At 41.2% G+C, this 17235-nt stretch overlaps 2 protein-coding genes across 4 annotated transcripts in view; one reads left to right on the top strand and one right to left on the bottom strand.

Moving 5' to 3' along the window:
- The window catches only part of LOC137617745 (protein bark beetle-like), a 165699-nt gene that overhangs the window by 128326 nt on the left and 20138 nt on the right, over positions 1 to 17235 (top strand). Inside the window, 3 exon segments of the mRNA XM_068347742.1 lie at positions 475 to 687; positions 1017 to 2093; positions 2528 to 2736. Of these exon segments, the coding sequence (XP_068203843.1) occupies positions 475 to 687; positions 1017 to 2093; positions 2528 to 2736 (1499 nt within the window).
- LOC137617392 (uncharacterized) lies at positions 9038 to 15698 on the bottom strand. Of its 3 annotated transcripts, XM_068347413.1 has the most exons (4): positions 15524 to 15698; positions 15322 to 15408; positions 14916 to 15106; positions 9039 to 13973 (listed from the first exon to the last, which is right to left on the bottom strand). In XM_068347413.1, the coding sequence occupies exons 3-4, from the start codon at positions 15031 to 15033 to the stop codon at positions 9691 to 9693; spliced, it is 4401 nt and encodes a 1466-aa protein (XP_068203514.1). In that variant the 5' UTR covers positions 15034 to 15106; positions 15322 to 15408; positions 15524 to 15698; the 3' UTR covers positions 9039 to 9690. The 3 variants fall into 3 exon arrangements, 2 of the variants coding, with proteins under 2 accessions (XP_068203514.1, XP_068203515.1); XM_068347414.1 differs by lacking the exon at positions 15322 to 15408; XR_011039647.1 differs by lacking the exons at positions 14916 to 15106; positions 15322 to 15408; positions 15524 to 15698 and having other exon boundaries at positions 9038 to 9308; positions 9424 to 14509.

Below are 17235 nucleotides of genomic sequence, written 5' to 3'. Positions count from 1 at the left end.
CGTAAATAAACAAAGGTTTGTTTCATTTATTAGTTTTTCTCATAGTTTCGGTGAGCAGTAGTATTTATTGTACCTTAAAGGGTGTTACTATTCAAGTGATATATTGCTAACCTTTTTTCTATTATGATTAGTATGATGATACTTCACTAGGATTCTTGTAACCTCATGCTTATTATCTGTTACCTATGCGACCTTAGTGAAATATTCAAATAGCTAAAAAGAAGTTTTTGAAAAGGTTTGACAGGTTCTACAACCTCTAGTCTGCATCTACACTGCTAGGTCTGCTAGGTGCCAGTGCAGACACAGACTTAGGGATGTCTAGAGAAAGTAACTGTGATTAGTATTTATATCAATGCAGGAAAATACATCTTACTAATGTAGATATTTCAAGTATGTTGGCTGCAATGGATAGAAAATTGCGGATCTTTGTTTACCTTTTCTGTCAGTACTAATAGTGAAATCCTTTTCCACCAGATACTTCACAGACGACGGTGATCACCTCCTGCGCTGTGCCAACGAGAGCATCATGCTCGTCAACTCTCATATCCTGAACAACCAGAACCAGGCCATGTACACCTTGTCTCCTTTTAGAGTCAGGTTGGACAATGATGACATTGGAGAGATCACATTCATGTTCAATGGCACCACCATTTCGGGCAATGGCAGGGGCATTGATCAGTACAGCTGGTAAGGTTCTATATACGATTTTAGTCTAATCAATATAAGTGATAAAGACTGATTTTCATAGAATTTTAGTTATAGATTATGTTGATTTTATAGATGTTTATGCTGCAAAAACTAAGCCCTTAACAATAAAGTGTTTTTGATTAATGTAGCATTAAGGATATTTCAAAATGTAATTTTATATAAAATGATATATTCTATTGATAAACTATTGAATATCTGAATTTTTGAGCTTGTGAATTTCTTGTTGTACTAAATTTTAATGATTTCAGCGTATCTAATGTGGTCTGAGTTTAGATAATTCCTCTCAATTGGTGAAATATTTTACACAGGGACGTTCGTGAATCAAATAACTTATTCCACTGGGTATTTGAAGACATCCTAATGGAGAACAACGGTGGAGGAGGAATCAAGCTGATGTTACCATATGTTTGGCAGTACAACGAAAACTTCACTCACACTGTCTACGTTAATGGATCCACGTTCCTGAACAATGCAGAGTTCCAGTTCAAAATCGATGGCTATTTTGCTCGATTCAACATGACGTATTCACGTTTTGAAGAAAATACCTGCTATAAAGGGCTTTTGTCGGTGCGCGGAATGGAAAAAGAGATGTTTATTTACGAGAACAGTATTCTATCTAACATTGGCTCATACATGGTCGAATTCTTCACTGATAGTCAGAGTAACATTCTTGGGTCTGTTCGAGCCTATTTTGACAGCAACAAAGTGCAAGGGAATCGGCACACGATGCAACTCAAGAGCAGCGCCTCTCGTGCCCACCAGCCGGCCAGTTACACGGTTGGGGTGCGAGGCCTCCAGAAGGTGAACATCACGCATAATCTCTTCGGCTCCAACGAAATGGACTACGAGCTCTTGGCTGGGTTGTTCACAAGCCGTATCAATAACTACCTCAACGTTGAGGCCAACTGGTGGGGCTCTCGAGAACCAGATGTGATTGAAGAGAGGATATTCGACTTCGATGATTGGAACAACTTTGCCCTAGCTGACTACCTGCCTTACCTCATCGAGGACAGTTTCAACGCCCAGGTGTCCTCCATAGGCTCATCGAGACTTGAAACCAATAAGATGGATCTCAAAGGACTCGGAGGTCGGCTTCTAGAAGATCTGACCCTTGAGAAAAGGGATGAACCCTACCTAGTGAAGTCTGACCTAACGATCATGCCTGGGATCACCTTGAAAATCGAAGCTGGGACAGTACTCGAGTTCTTCCCCAGTGTTGGCATGCTGGTGCTCGGACGCCTCGAAGCACTTGGCCGCAGAGATGAGAAGATCATCATGAAACCTGTTGACGCTTCGGTAGATACTCACTATCGAGTAGGGCGGCAAACTAAATCCACTTTAGAAGCTGTTCGACTTTGTGTGGAGGGTGACTGCGAAGGAAGGAGGTATGTATGGACTTTATTGATTCATGGAAACTTACATTTTATTATTATTATTATTAAAACTACTACTACTAGCTAATCTAAAACCCTAGTGAGAAAAGCAGGATGCTATAAGCCCGAGGGCTCCAATAGGGAAAAAATAGCTCATTTAGGAAAGGAAATAAATAAACTACAATAAAATTAATAAACAGTTAAAGAACTTTAATAACATTGAAATAGGTTTCCTTTATAAACTATAAATTATTTGAGCCTGTTCAACATGAAAACATTCGCTGCAAGTTTGAATTTTTCAAGCTCCAATTCTTTCAAGTTTGGAGACTGTTTTCATAATTTGAAACGCTTATAATGTGCACTAAATAACCCAGCTTTGATCAGTGTGAGAGAAATACTACGTTAAAGAATACGTCACAAAATGTTTCTTCTTCTCGGTCTTTCAGGGACGGATTCTTAGACATTTATAATGGCACCACTAAGCAGTGGGTCCCGATTTGTGACGACCGTTTCTCGGTAAGGAATGCCGAGGTCGTGTGTCATCAGCTGGGATACAACAAGGTCAACGTCTTTCTTGGACGGAACAAGAGGATAGAGATGTTCCCGAACGCCCTCATTAGAATACGTTCCTGGCCAGACCCAATACAGTGTGATGGTAAGTGCTATTTTGTATGAGTGTGGTGCTATTTTTTGACAATGGCGCAAAAAAATGGCAGAGGCAAGCTTGTATAGTTTACTGAAGGAAACCATTATTTTTTTTTTTTATTACAAGTAAAGCATAGAACATGGACTTTGAGAAGCCCAAATCTAGAAACAAATCAAATAAAGAGATATTTTCTATGAAAAAGTTTATTTACGTAGTTAGAGATGTTACAGTGTTAAGCTAGTTAAAGTTTTTTTTTCCATTTATTTTGTTGATCATTCATGGCTTTGGGGATGTGATAATGTGTAAAGTGACTGAATTCCCTGTAAGAAAGATGGAAAAGCTTCTTATAAAATTCGATTGAACAGTTATTGGAAATCAATGTGGTGAATATACATTCTCTTAAACGAGAGTTTTGATTTACCATGAACTCTTGGCATTAGAAGGTTAAAGCAGTATGAATAACAGCATTTAATATTAGTTATTACATCTACTTTTTAAATGATATATGTCTGGCTTAGATAAAAAAAATCTAATAAAATCAATGATTGCCTAGTTCACTGCATATTGGGTTCACTCAAATTCACTGCTTATTGGGTTAATACCCCACTCAAATTCACTGCTAATTGGGCTAATACCTCACTCAAATTATTCAACATGAATGTTCTCACATTGAAAATATCATGAAGGTTGCCAATACACTTCATACCATTGCAAATCATACGAGTTCTACATTCGCTTTTGAATTACACATTCACATAGCAACTCTTGGCCGCTGTCATTCAGTATATTCAAGGGCAATTAAGCTTTTGTAATTTCTCTCATTGGCTGTTATCTTCATGAACGAAATGTTTGGGGCAAATGGAGCTCCAAATGAACTGTCGTTATAATTACGGATGCAATCAACTTGTTACTAACGTCGCCACGTTAATTTTAACGACGTGACATTTCAACAGTAATTAGTAATTTGTATTTTTCTATTATAGCCTGAAGTGCTTGTGATGAAATATTGGAAATTGATATGTAAAAGGAATTATGTATTTTACTAAAATAGCTGAAGTGATTGTCATGAAATATTCGAAATTAATATGTAAAAGGAATTATGTATTTTACTAAAATAGCTCTAAGTACTTGTCATGAAATATTGGGAATTAAGACATAAAAGTAATTTGTATTTTCACATAGGGTATAGCCAGATCTTCGCATGAAATATTTGGAATTAAGATATATATATATATATATATATATATATATATATATATATATATATATATATATATATATATGTATATATATATATATATATATATATATATATATATATATATATATATATATATATAACGGATTTTGAGCGAAGCGAAAAATCTATTTTTGGGTGAGATAGCCATGGCGTCCTGATGGAAGGTTCCTTTTTGGTAGCTTCCTTGGGTATAAAACTACTAAGATATTCCCAGAGAATTTAACCACAGGTTATCACAGAATTCTAACTTCTGGAGCGAGTATCCCAAAGGTTTCCCTTTAAGACATCGTATATCAACAGGGGACGCATGTCTGAACGCGCCACATAGCTATCTTCACCCCGAACAGAGTTAATGCTTCGGTGTGTAAGGGTTGAGAATAGCTGGGAGCCGCTCCACAGCCAATCTCACTCGTGGCTACTACTGATACTCGAGACGTAAACAAACGGGCGCCATTGCTCAAATGACGTCACGCCCGTCTTCATCCTGAAGCCAGTTGCTTGCCCAACACCATGATACAGTAGAACAGGGTGGGATCTAAAACTGGACGAAGTAGCAGGGAGGGTCCATCAGGACGCCATGGCTATCTCACCCAAAAATAGATTTTTCGCTTCGCTCAAAATCCGTTTTTTGGGCTCAAGCCATGGCGTCCTGATGGAAGAATACCAGAGAATCAATGTATCGTGGTAGATTTTCCCCTAAAAGTAAGTGCCAAGGCATTGACAAAACAGCATAGTAATCTTTGATAAAGGACCATAGGGAAGAAGCATCCTGCCCCCCTTGGCAGTGAAGTTCCCATGGGCCATGCCGACGTCAAAGTGGTATTGAAGGGCTATTCATCCTGATAGAAGAACTTGAAGAACTTGGAGATGAAGCCGAATGTTTGGTATTTGTATAGGAACATTCTGAAAATTAGACCAGTGGTGGTTGGGCACTGTGTATTGAGAGTGATGGTTCATCTCCCGGGTAATAAAAGTAAGTATTCGTGTTGGAACCTTACATAATCAGAGTGAATATAAATTAAGAGTTAGCATCTTAATTTCTTCATAACCATAAGGAAAAGGGGGAATAATAAAACTATGACAGGCATGTATTTCATAGTAAGTAGGAGCTGATTGAGACGCACAGGTAATAAAATAGAAATTTTATTTCACAAATGCAGAAATTAAATAATTTACAGCAATAAGTAAAGTTCATTTACAGTAATTATAATGTACATAGTAATAAAGACTTGCTCTTGAATCTGAAAAGGAATTTCAAGTTTATTAGTAGGCACTCGTTCTCGAGGAACGCAAGTCTTTGATTAAAAAACACGTCATGCTCAGGGCATGCGGCACTTGTGTGACAACTATGACATTTCACCTGGGATAAGAACAGTTATAAAAGCACTAAGTGTTTTCGACATCACTATGAATCGCTCGAGGGTCAACATAGGCACCCGAAGAGTTAGAGTCCCAAGTAACTCACTGTTCTACGCAGAGTTAGGTGCAGGTTTCATAACACTACCTGCGGCTACCACAAAATGTTTGACTTCGTGCACTTGTTTCGCATAATGTTTAAAGAAAACTCGCGAGGACTTCCAACCCGTGAAGTTTTTAAGGCTTTCAAAGTCCATACTCTGAAAGAAATTCAGAGATGATGCCACTTTTCTAGGATCATGACCAGCGGGTGTACTGTTAGGATCCGCTCTGCGAATGAAGTAGGTGATTTTCGCTCTTAATTGTTTCAGTGACAGGTCGCTGCCCGATGTTTCTCCTTTGAAGAGTTGGCCTCCACCAAAGTTTGAAGTTCTGCGAAGATAGACCTTGAGGCTCTCTACTGGACATAGAGAGGCATCCTCCTTCAGGGGGCATATTCTCCAAGGGCCCCATCTTTTGGTGGGTAATTCATTTTTGGCGAGAAACGTCGGATCAGGGGAGAGGGTAACTTCACCTGTATCGGTAAACAGGATGTGTCCATCCTCTCTTGATAAAGCCACTATTTCGCTGACTCGAGCTCCTGAAGCGAGAGCAAAGAGAAATATAACTTTCTGAGTCAGATCCTTGAGAGGGCATGAATCATTGTCCAAGTTGGAGGCGAAATGGAGCACCTTGTCTAGTGACCAGGAGATCGGTTTCGGTGGGGGTGCTGGGCGTAGGCGAGCACATGCTTTCGGCAGTTTGTTGAAGATGTCGCTGGACAGATCAATTTGGAAAGCATATAGAATTGGTCTGGTCAAGGCCGATTTGCAGGTTGATATCGTATTGGCTGCTAATCCCTGTCCATGAAGGTGAATAAAGAAGGACATGCAGAAATCAATCGTGATTTCTTTAGGATTTTTTGTCTTGACGAAGGAGACCCATTTCCTCCAGGATGATTCATATTGCCGTCTTGTGGATTCGGTCTTGTATTCCTCTAGGAAGTCCAGACTTTTCTTCGAGATCCCAAACCTCTTCTTTGCGGCTAGGGAGAGAAAATCATGAGATGAAGGTCCTTGATTTTCGATGAAGAAGCGAAGACAGTCGACTTCTGTACTTGTTGAGAGAGAACTGGGCCCGGGAGAGGGATCAGCTTGGGCTGCAGCTCCAGGACCAGGGGGTACCAGTTGCTCCGAGGCCACTTGGGAGCCACTAGGGCCGCTGTCCCTTTGAAGGTTCTCAGTTTGGAGAGGACTTTCAACAGAAGGTTGGTGGGGGGGAACAGGTAGATCTTGGACCATCTGTTCCAATCCAGTGACATGGCATCCACTGCTTCTGCTTTGGGGTCCTCGTACGGGGCCACATACCGAGGAAGTTGATTGTTGTCGCTCGTTGCAAAGAGATCTATCTGAAGTTCTGGGACTTGGTGAGAGATGAAGGAGAACGATCTTGCGTCTAGAGACCATTCCGACTCTATCGGGTTTGTCCGAGATAGAGCATCCGCTGTCACGTTGCGGAATCCTTGTAGGTGAACTGCAGGCAAGTGCCACTTCTTCTTCTCTGCCAGACGGAAGATTGGGAGAAGCACCTGATTTATCTGGGGCGATCTTGAGCCTTGGCGATTGAGACAACGAACTACCACCGAGTTGTCTAGGGTTAGACGGATGTGGATCGAGGGCGGCGGGGATAACTTCTTTAGGGTTAGAAGGACCGCCATGGCCTCCAAGATGTTTATGTGGAACGTCTTGAACAGGGGAGACCAGGTGCCTTGAGCCTGTTTTTGGTGGGAGTGACCTCCCCAACCCTCCAGCGAAGCGTCCGTGTGGATGTTGAGTGATGGAGGAGGGTGTTGGAGAGGAATGGACCTTTTCAGGGCCTTTGCTTCTGACCACGGCTTTAGAAGAAGTCGCAGTCTGTTTGGAAGCCGTCTCTTGAGGTCTCTTCGAGCGATGGATGCCGAACGTCTCCAGACTCCCGCGGCATCCTTTAGCTGTGCGCGAAGCACTGGGTTTGTCACTGAGGCGAACTGTAGAGAGCCTAGAACTCGTTCCTGCTGGCGTCTTGAAATGCGTTTGGATTTCAGCAGTCGCTTGACAGACCCTGCTATTTCCTTCCTTTTCTTCTGGGGGATGGAAAGGCGGTGTGACTGAAGGTTCCAGTGGATTCCCAACCACTGGAACTTCTGAGCTGGAGAGAGGCGAGATTTTTTCTCGTTGATCTTGAATCCCAGGTGTTCTAGGTACTGGGTGACTTTGTTGCAAGATTTTACACAATCTTCGGGCGATGGAGCCCAGACTAGCTAGTCGTCGAGGTAGGCCATCACCTGGACGTTTCGTAGGCGGAGCTGTTGTACTATGGCATCCGCCAGTTTTGTGAAGATCCGAGGGGCCATGTTGAGGCCGAAGGGCATGGCCCGGAAGGCGTAGCTCTTCCTTTGGAGTCGAAATCCTAGGTAGGAGGAAGCGTGATGGTTCATTGGAACGTGCCAGTAGGCATCCGCCAGGTCTATGGAGACCGTGTAGGAACCTCGAGGTAGAAGGGTCCTTATCTGTTGAAGAGTCAGCATCTTGAACTTGTCGTTCGCTATGAACTTGTTGAGGGGGGATAAGTCCAGAATGACTCTGAGTTTGTCTGAGTCTTTCTTGGGGACACAAAACAGTCTCCCTTGGAACCTGGTGGACTTTACCTTCCTTATCACCTTCTTGTTCAAGAGATCTAGGACATATTCTTCCAGAAGAGGGGTTGATTGTTGGAAGAATTGCTGGAAGATTGGGGGTGGTTGAGTCCAACTCCAGCCTAGACCCTTCTTGACGATGCTGTGTGCCCAGGGATCGAAGGTCCAACGATCCTGGAATTGGCGGAGTCTTCCTCCCACCGGAAGCACTTCATTGCTTCTGGTGTCCCGAGGGCTTGCTGCCTCGGCCGCTAGCTCCCTTTCCTCCTCTGCCTCTGGAGGGACGGCGAGAAGCGTCTTTGCTTGCACCCTTGTATGAGCCTCTACCTTTGGGACGAAAGGTAGTTGACTGTTGCTCGAAAGCAGGGGTGAAGACCGGTGACTGTGACAACACCGGTTGGGGGACCAATTGAAAGGTCTGTTGTGGTTGGGCAACCACTTGGGAGGTAGCGGGTCCCGGAAACTGACGTCTTTGTTGACGTTGCTGGGGTTTCTGTTTTTGGGATTTCCTCTTAGGTTGAGGTCCGTCGTCCTGAGAGGGTTTCCTTTTCCTGGACATGCCCCACTTGTGGAGAAGGTTCCTATTCTCCGTGGCGGCTCTGTCGGTGATTTCCTTCACGAGGTCAGAGGGAAAGAGGTGTTTACCCCAGATGTTGGAGGAAATCAGCCTCCGGGGTTCGTGTTTCACGGTGGCACCTGCAAACACGAATTCACGACAGGCTCTCCGAGCCTTTATGAAGTGGTACAAGTCCTTCATCACGGTCATCAGGTGGGATTTGGAGAGTACCATGTAGTGGTCTGGTACTCTGGTGTCACAGGCCATAATTTCAAGTTGGACTTGATGAGATAAGGATGCTGCGAGCCTCTCCTTCGTATCTTGTTCCCGACGAAGGAGGTGATCGTTGAGCTTAGGGAGTGTATGCTCAGGTACCAGATAAAAACTCAGCTTGTCGTAAAACGTTTAATTTCGACCTGTAACATTATAAAAGTCAGAATAACATACCCATTTTTTTTTTTTTTTTTTTTTTTTTTACGTATCACCTTAGCAGAAACATTAATCCTTATCACCATATGAACAAACATATATAATTTCTCACTAATAATTATCATAACAATGTCATCACACAATCACCGTTACCAACAAGTTAAAAGATAAGTAACAATTAACTGCAAAAAGTCACTTACAACAATGCCTCCTCTCTGATACCCAGCAGATTTCTCGTGCATTAAATATCGGCTAATTTCTTCTATCAGCTCTTACGTTAACACATCCTAAAATACAACATTACTACAATATAGTAGAGGAACAATGTCAAAATGCCGATAAGACTATTCAACCGAAACATATCCATAATTTACAAATCTCATTACACAAACAATAGCATACCTTAAAGAACACAAGCTACATATCAACACCATTTGCTTGCATGAGTGCACAGCTGCACTCCTCAGCAACTACGCACGAACAGTTGGTTACGTGCACAACCTCCACCTGCCAATCACTGGCCACGTCGACAGTCGACAGTACCACTGCCCACCGTCACAATTTTACACTGTCGTCAGTGAGCATGCGCAAACTTCACAAAACTTGAACATTACAAAAATACTTAAAAATAATTATTAGTGTTTAACTAATAATACACTCCCGCCTCCTTTATTGTTCTTCAACGGGTAGCAATACCACCAACTTGTGAACCGATCTCTTGATAACTGTGTCACTTTGTCCCTTATATTTTCCTGGTCTTTGTATTTTGTATCTAATGCTTACATCTCTCACCTTATTGTCTCTGCCTGTTTCTGTATCTACAACCTGCCCCATTTTCCATTTTCCTCGCACAACATTTGTGTCTTTAATCAGAACAATATCACCAGGTTGTATATTTCTTTTATCTGTGTGCCATTTTTGCCTTACAATGAGTGTAGGGAAATAATCTCTCTGCCACTTACGCCAAAAGGTGTCGACAACATTTTGTATAAAGTTCAACCTTTTCTTGGTGTCACCTGATGTAGACCATGAACCAGATGGTACTTTATTACTTGCTCTACCCAAAAGTAAATCGTTCGGACACAAATATGTTCCTAATTCTACATCCATACCAGGTTTTATTCCAATAGGCCTTTCATTCATTAAGTTTGCTATTTCAAAAAATATTGTCTGCAAATCACTAAATGTCAAGATGGTAGTTCCTATGAGCATTGACAGAGACCTTTTTACAGACTTAATTAAGGCCTCACTTACCCCATTCTGCCATGCAGCATCTGCAGACCGATTAAATTTCCATTTCAAGCCTTCCTTTGCTCCAAATTCAGTGATCTCGTGTATGTTCCAGTTGTTATCACTCTTTAGTTCTTTACTTGCTGATACCAATTGTGAGCCTAAGTCAGAGTGTACAGTATCAGGATAGCCATGAACCGCTGTAAATCTTCTGAAACACTTTAAAAAACTATAAGTATCATATCCATCTACAACATCAATATACACGGCACGTGTAACAATACAATTGAATATAACACCATAAGCTTTACCAGTTGTCCTTTTCTTTACATTATCTTTGATTTGAAAATGTCCAAAAATATCCACAGCAGTGTGATAGAATGCTGGACAAGGACTCATTCTTTCATCAGAAATCTGACCCATTTTTTGACCTTCAACTTTGGCATCCAGTTTCCTGCAAAGAATACAACCTCTCTTTATCGATCTTATGATTTTACGTGCTGAAGGAACCCAAAATTTAGACTGAAGCTTACATAGTGTAACATCAACTCCAGCATGATCCAACCTGTGTAAATAACTAATGTACAAGACTGTAAATGGATGCTTACCAGGTAATAGAATGAAGCTATCTTGGTTCCAATTATGTTTCAACCATCTTTCCATTCTTTCTCCTACCATAATTGTACCATCTTCAGCTTGAAATGGTCCTAATCTTTGAAAACATTTTTTCCAGTTCTCAGGAAGACTTTTTTGTGCTTGCATAATCCAAAACCTCTCAGCTTCCTTAAGTGATCTAGGTTCAAGTTTCTTTAGAACACCCTTAAAAGATTTCTCCTTAACAATGTTAAATATCCTAGCAGTGACTGCAATTAACATATTATAGTTGTTGAATTTAGACGCATCAATTATGGTTTCTTCATGAACAGAGTATTGTGCAAGATTAACATGAATTCTATCAGGTAACTCACAATTCACCGATTGACTGATAGGCCACACTTCTAAAGGAAGGGCCATGAACTCTGGACCATATTTCCATGAATAGACAACTGCAACATTTAAAGGGTCCTGGGGTCTGGTCAATAGATCAGCAGGATTTAATCCAGAAGCAATCCACCACCATTCATTTGGGTCACTTTTTGATTGAACTTCTGCTATTCTAGTGGCTACGAAAGTTCCAAAGCCATAAGATTCCTTTTGGATTTGTGCTCTAACAATGGAGGAATCTGTTATGTGCATTACCGAACTAAATTTATATGTCATTTCATCTTCAATGGCTTTACGCATCCTGCACGCTATAACAGCTCCACACAATTCAAGCCTTGGAATAGATAACTGTCTACTAGGGGCTATCCTACTCTTTGCCACAATGAGCCTGCTCTCAAATGCACCAGACTCTAACTCCCACCTAGCATATGCAACAGCACCATAAGCATTTGTTGAACTATCACTGAAAATAACAAGTAAAGGCAATCCTTTGGCTGAGGTTGGCTTAACATTCCTTTCAAAATACAGAGTTTCAGTGCCAAATAACTCACAAAAATATGACACCCATTGTTCTTTTAAATAGGAAGGCAAGGGATCGTCCCATCCTAATTTAAAGTCACATTTCACAGTGTCTCGTAGCAAAATCTTTGCTTTTAGTGTGAATGGAAGCAAAAACCCCAGTGGGTCGTAAACAGAACACATCTGACTGACGACAACCCTTTTTGTTAAAACTGAAGGTATATTTTCAACGAAATTCAACTTGTTTAAGTCTGGTTCTGTTCTTACACCCTTATATTTTGGAGAGAAATTTAACTTAGTTTTAAAATAAAACACATCCTTATTGCATTGCCAGTTAAGGCCAAGTATTCTTTCATTACTATTCTGGGACACTTCAAAGTCAGAACGCTCATTATCTCCAGTAATGGTCCATCGTTTAACTTTAAAACTGCCTTTAGAGAGTACATTTTCAATATCTCTAATTAGGCTAAATGCCTCAGCTTTACTCTCAACAGAATGGATTATGTCATCTACATAGGAATTAGTCATTATCACACGTGATGCTTCTGGGAAGTCTTTTACCGACAATTCTGCAGTATGTCTGAGAGCTAACATTGCAATAATTCCTGAGGGCCTATCCCCGAAACCCATGCATGTCATTACATAGTGATCAGGTTTGCGATTACTTTGCAAATTTCTCCAAACAAATCTATGTACATGTTGTTCTAATTCTGGAAGCTTAATGCAATTATACATTTTGCTTATGTCACCGGCTATGCCTATAGCCTTTTCACGAAATCTTAGTAATATACCAAACATTGAGTTCAAAATATTAGGGCCCTTTGCCCAAAAACTATTTAGAGACTGGCCCATATACTTTGCCGATGAATCAAAAACAATTCTCAATGGGGTTGATATAGATCCTGGTTTTAACACTTCATGATGTTGAATGTATGTGACAGGACCAACATAGTTTTTAACCTCTTCATCGGATAACTTCCGAATTACATTGCGCTTTGTCATGTCAAGTATCTGGTCATTATAAGCTTGAGCATAGTCTGAACCCAGTTTCATCAATCTTTTCTCTGTGCCTTTCAGTCTAGCAACAGCTACAGATACATTATTTTGCAACAGTTTGGGATCCTTAGTCCATGGAAATTTAGCAGACCATTCTTTTCTGTCCGGGTAATACATCAACCCACTTTCAATAAGAGCCAGCTCCTTTTCCTCTTTTATACTATAATTGCCATTGCCTGTTGCACATTTCCCACAACGACAACTACCACATCTGGGATTACAATCAGTTCCTAAGTGTTCAATGGTGAAGAAATCATTTATCTGTGCTGTAATATCAATTACGGGTTCTACAGATATATCATAGTCGGATATTGTACTGGAAACATGATTAATGCTAATGCCTGGATTACTCCTAAACACTGATAAGGTAACAATGTCGGGATGACTGCCATACACACACATTCCAAACTGTGATTCCCTGAGCTGTAAATTTTCAGCCACAGTTTCCTTAACTGTTGGAATTAAAGAGCAATAATCAGAACCAATTAGGAGATCTATTTTACCATAAGGTCTATCTAATGCACATACATTAACACCCTTGAATAAATGTTTCACTTTTGATAAATCTACCTTACCGACTTGAGATGTAATGTCATCGATTCCATAAGCAGTAACATTGACATCATTCCCATCCTTGTCGGTTAAAACCAGATCATACTCTTTACTACTGTATGTCACAGTTTTGTCGCCCAATTTAGTCACAGCTAATCTGACACATTTTCCTTTCAGTCCCAATGCCTTAGCCACATCATTTCTGATCATTGTTATATCAGCTCCCGAGTCAAATAAAGTTTGTAACTCCTGATTACCACACTTGATCTTGTTAACCATAAATAAAACACCGTTTCTTTTCAGACTTACAAAGGAATTTCCTGTTATGAATCCCTCATGTATAATAGTATGATGAAGTTTCCCACAAGATTCATTGTTAACATCTACAGTATTACATCTGGACTTCTTTAGACATTTTCTTGCTATGTGAACACCTTTAAGGCAATTAAAGCAAATACCTTTCTTCTTTACACTCTCCATTCTGTCATTGATACTCAAGTTCTGGAAAGTTGTACAGTCTAAGATATCATGTCCATCTGAGCCATGATACCAGCACCTATGCAGCCTTGTGTTGTCACTGATCTTATTCCTGTTCCGTTCAGCATTTTCTTCTGTAATTTTAGTGAAAAGGTCAGTGATATTTGTAATAGCATTTTCAAGTCCTGCTATCCTTTCCATTACATCTGACTCTCTTCCTTGCTTTGTACTACGCTGATCTTCATAAGTGCAGGTATAATTCACTTTAGCCTTAATATTATTATTGCTTCTAATATTAGCATTAAGATATTTCATTGATTTCTTTTCACTCAAAAGGTATTCCAACAACTTTCCGAATAGGTCACGATTACCTACACACTCTGCTAACTTAACCCATTCACGCTTCTGAGTAGGTGGTAATAGTTTTTCTATCTGGCTAGTCATGTTAGCAGTATTTAATTCTGAAGCCAAACTCATTTGGTCTAAGTAAAGATAGCATTGCTCAATCTTATCAACCATCCTAATGAAACTCTCACTATCCCCTTCGGAAATAGGTTTAATTGACCTTATGTCCTCTACTACTACATCAATAATGGTTCTGCTGTTCCCAAAAGTTTCATCTAATCGCTCAAACATTTTATCGAAGTCATGATCTGCACCACGAACTGTATCCAAGGCCTCTCCTGAAAGACACTGTCTTAGCACAAAGGGATCTTTCCCATAATTTGATTGCATTAGTCTAAAAAAATCTCTCTTGAAATTGCTATAATCTCTCACATCTCCGTGAAACCTGGGCACATCAATCGGTTTTACTTTTAAAACTTTTTTCACCTGCATTTCGTCTTTAACTTTCACAAATATCACATGAGCTGCACACTTTCTATCTTCTAATGCTTTGATATAAACGTTAGCCTCCTCTATCAATTGAGCATCACAGTTCTCATCTAATAAATTGCAATACTGTTCATTAGCTAGTTCAACTTCATCATAAGCCTTAACAACACTCTCGTATCTTTCTTCTAAAATTTCTAATGCCATTTGATCTAACATATACTCATGAAACTTATCAAGCTTACGTGTTAGTTTTGCCTTTGCGGTTCCCCTCCGCTGTTTGGCCTTCTTCTGTGCTTCCAGTGACATCCTAGCACTATCATTTTCCCCCGTGGAGCTGCCGTTTTTCCCTTCATCTGTCATGATGAGTGTTGTCGAAATGTATGCTCAGGTACCAGATAAAAACTCAGCTTGTCGTAAAACGTTTAATTTCGACCTGTAACATTATAAAAGTCAGAATAACATACCCATTTTTTTTTTTTTTTTTTTTTTTTTTTTACGTATCACCTTAGCAGAAACATTAATCCTTATCACCATATGAACAAACATATATAATTTCTCACTAATAATTATCATAACAATGTCATCACACAATCACCGTTACCAACAAGTTAAAAGATAAGTAACAATTAACTGCAAAAAGTCACTTACAACAATGCCTCCTCTCTGATACCCAGCAGATTTCTCGTGCATTAAATATCGGCTAATTTCTTCTATCAGCTCTTACGTTAACACATCCTAAAATACAACATTACTACAATATAGTAGAGGAACAATGTCAAAATGCCGATAAGACTATTCAACCGAAACATATCCATAATTTACAAATCTCATTACACAAACAATAGCATACCTTAAAGAACACAAGCTACATATCAACACCATTTGCTTGCATGAGTGCACAGCTGCACTCCTCAGCAACTACGCACGAACAGTTGGTTACGTGCACAACCTCCACCTGCCAATCACTGGCCACGTCGACAGTCGACAGTACCACTGCCCACCGTCACAATTTTACACTGTCGTCAGTGAGCATGCGCAAACTTCACAAAACTTGAACATTACAAAAATACTTAAAAATAATTATTAGTGTTTAACTAATAATACAGGGAGGTCTTCATTAAACTGACGTCCGGCGACGTCAGGATCTAGCTTTCCCACGACGAAAGTATGCTGGACATCCTTCCAGTTTTGAGCGTCAGGGGGAGTTACTATGGAGAAGGGTCTGCACTCCTCCAGTGCAGGGCAGGCTTTCCCTTCTTCCGCAGCTTTAAGGCACGCAGCTAAGGCCTTTTCCAGGAATGGAAGAATCGCACTTTCAGGTGCGACATAAGTAGGGTGCTTCTTGCTCAGGGCCGGAAGCTTAGAGCAGGTAAAGCCCCTACTCTTGAATGTGGTGGCTAGCATAGCCTGGGCCTTTGCGAGATCGAACACTATCTCTTCCTTCGGTTCGGTCTCTTCCTTCGAGGCAGGCTCAGAACGCAGACGGACGTAACAGTCCGGGTAGGCCTCAAAGTTTGGGAAGAACTCCACGTCTTCCAAGGGGACCGTGCCGATCTTATCGCTGACAAAGATCCTGCCGGTCGCGATAACCATATGCTCAGCATACCTCCACGGGTTGGCATGTGAGCAAGCGGGGAGATCCTTAACCGAAATCCTCTTCGGTTCTCTGGATCCCATCATGGACCTGATGAACTCCTGATTCTCCTTCAACCTGTCGTCCATGACGGCTCTAATCAGTCGGATCATTTCTTGAGTGTAAGAAGAGGGATCCGGGGTCGAGGAGGTAGACGGAATAGACACTTCCGTCGGTGTAGGAGTAGGAGGGGGGATGGACGGAGGAGCGACCTCTTGCTCCGACTCGGCGTATTCCACCTTGTCTTCGTCATCTTCGGCTCCTTGAGCCATAAGCGTCTTCTCGGTGTCTTCCGAGACATCCGACATCTGTTCGTCATCTCCGGAATCCAGGCGACACTCATGCATGGACTGAGCCATGACAACATCAGGTTCCACTGTAAGTTGGACAATGGGAATCACGTCTTTGGGTACCACTGAATCAGGGGAGGCCTTAGGGAACAGGAGTGACCTCAATTCTTCTGTGGCCAGGTAAGGGCCGGTGGCATTTTTCTGGAAGCCACGCACCCACTTGCGTAGCTTTTCACGAGAAATGTCTCTGACCTCCGCTGAGGGAGGGTTATGGAAGGCGTCAGCCATGTGAGCCTGGCAGACCGTACAGTTCAGTGGATTCCAAAACTTCAGATCCCCTTTCTTGTCGGCACAAGGGGCGTGAGTCCTGCAAGCCGTATGCCCGTAAAACTGCGGGCGTTTCACAGCGCAGAAGGCGAAGTCACACTTCATCTGCTCCTCCTGTGGAAGAAAGAGAAAATGAGTATGGGGGAGTCATAAGAATGGCTCTTAAACTAAGTTAATATTAATTATTAATTTTAACTTAAAGAAGGGTGTGATGCATAGAGATTGAAATAGTAAAGAGAACATACTCCATGCATCTCGCCCGGCTGGTTACCGTAAGCTTTGTCCTTGGATAATCCGAGAGACCGAAGGCAC

This window comes from Palaemon carinicauda, chromosome 23 (genome assembly GCF_036898095.1).
Source record: "Palaemon carinicauda isolate YSFRI2023 chromosome 23, ASM3689809v2, whole genome shotgun sequence".
NCBI lineage: Eukaryota > Metazoa > Arthropoda > Malacostraca > Decapoda > Palaemonidae > Palaemon > Palaemon carinicauda.
Note: the sequence above shows the minus strand (reverse complement) of the source record. Positions and strands in the feature narration are given on the sequence as shown.

What these genes read in the sequence shown, in the direction of transcription:
- LOC137617392 (XM_068347413.1), bottom strand. Translation starts at nt 15,033, where the DNA reads ATGACAGATGAAGGGAAAAACGGCAGCTCCACGGGGGAAAATGATAGT. An exon ending in CGCAAAGGCAAAACTAACAC is followed by an intron (nt 13,974 to 14,915) that starts GTAAGCTTGATA and finishes CTAAAATTACAG; the next exon opens with AAGAAAATGCTGAACGGAAC.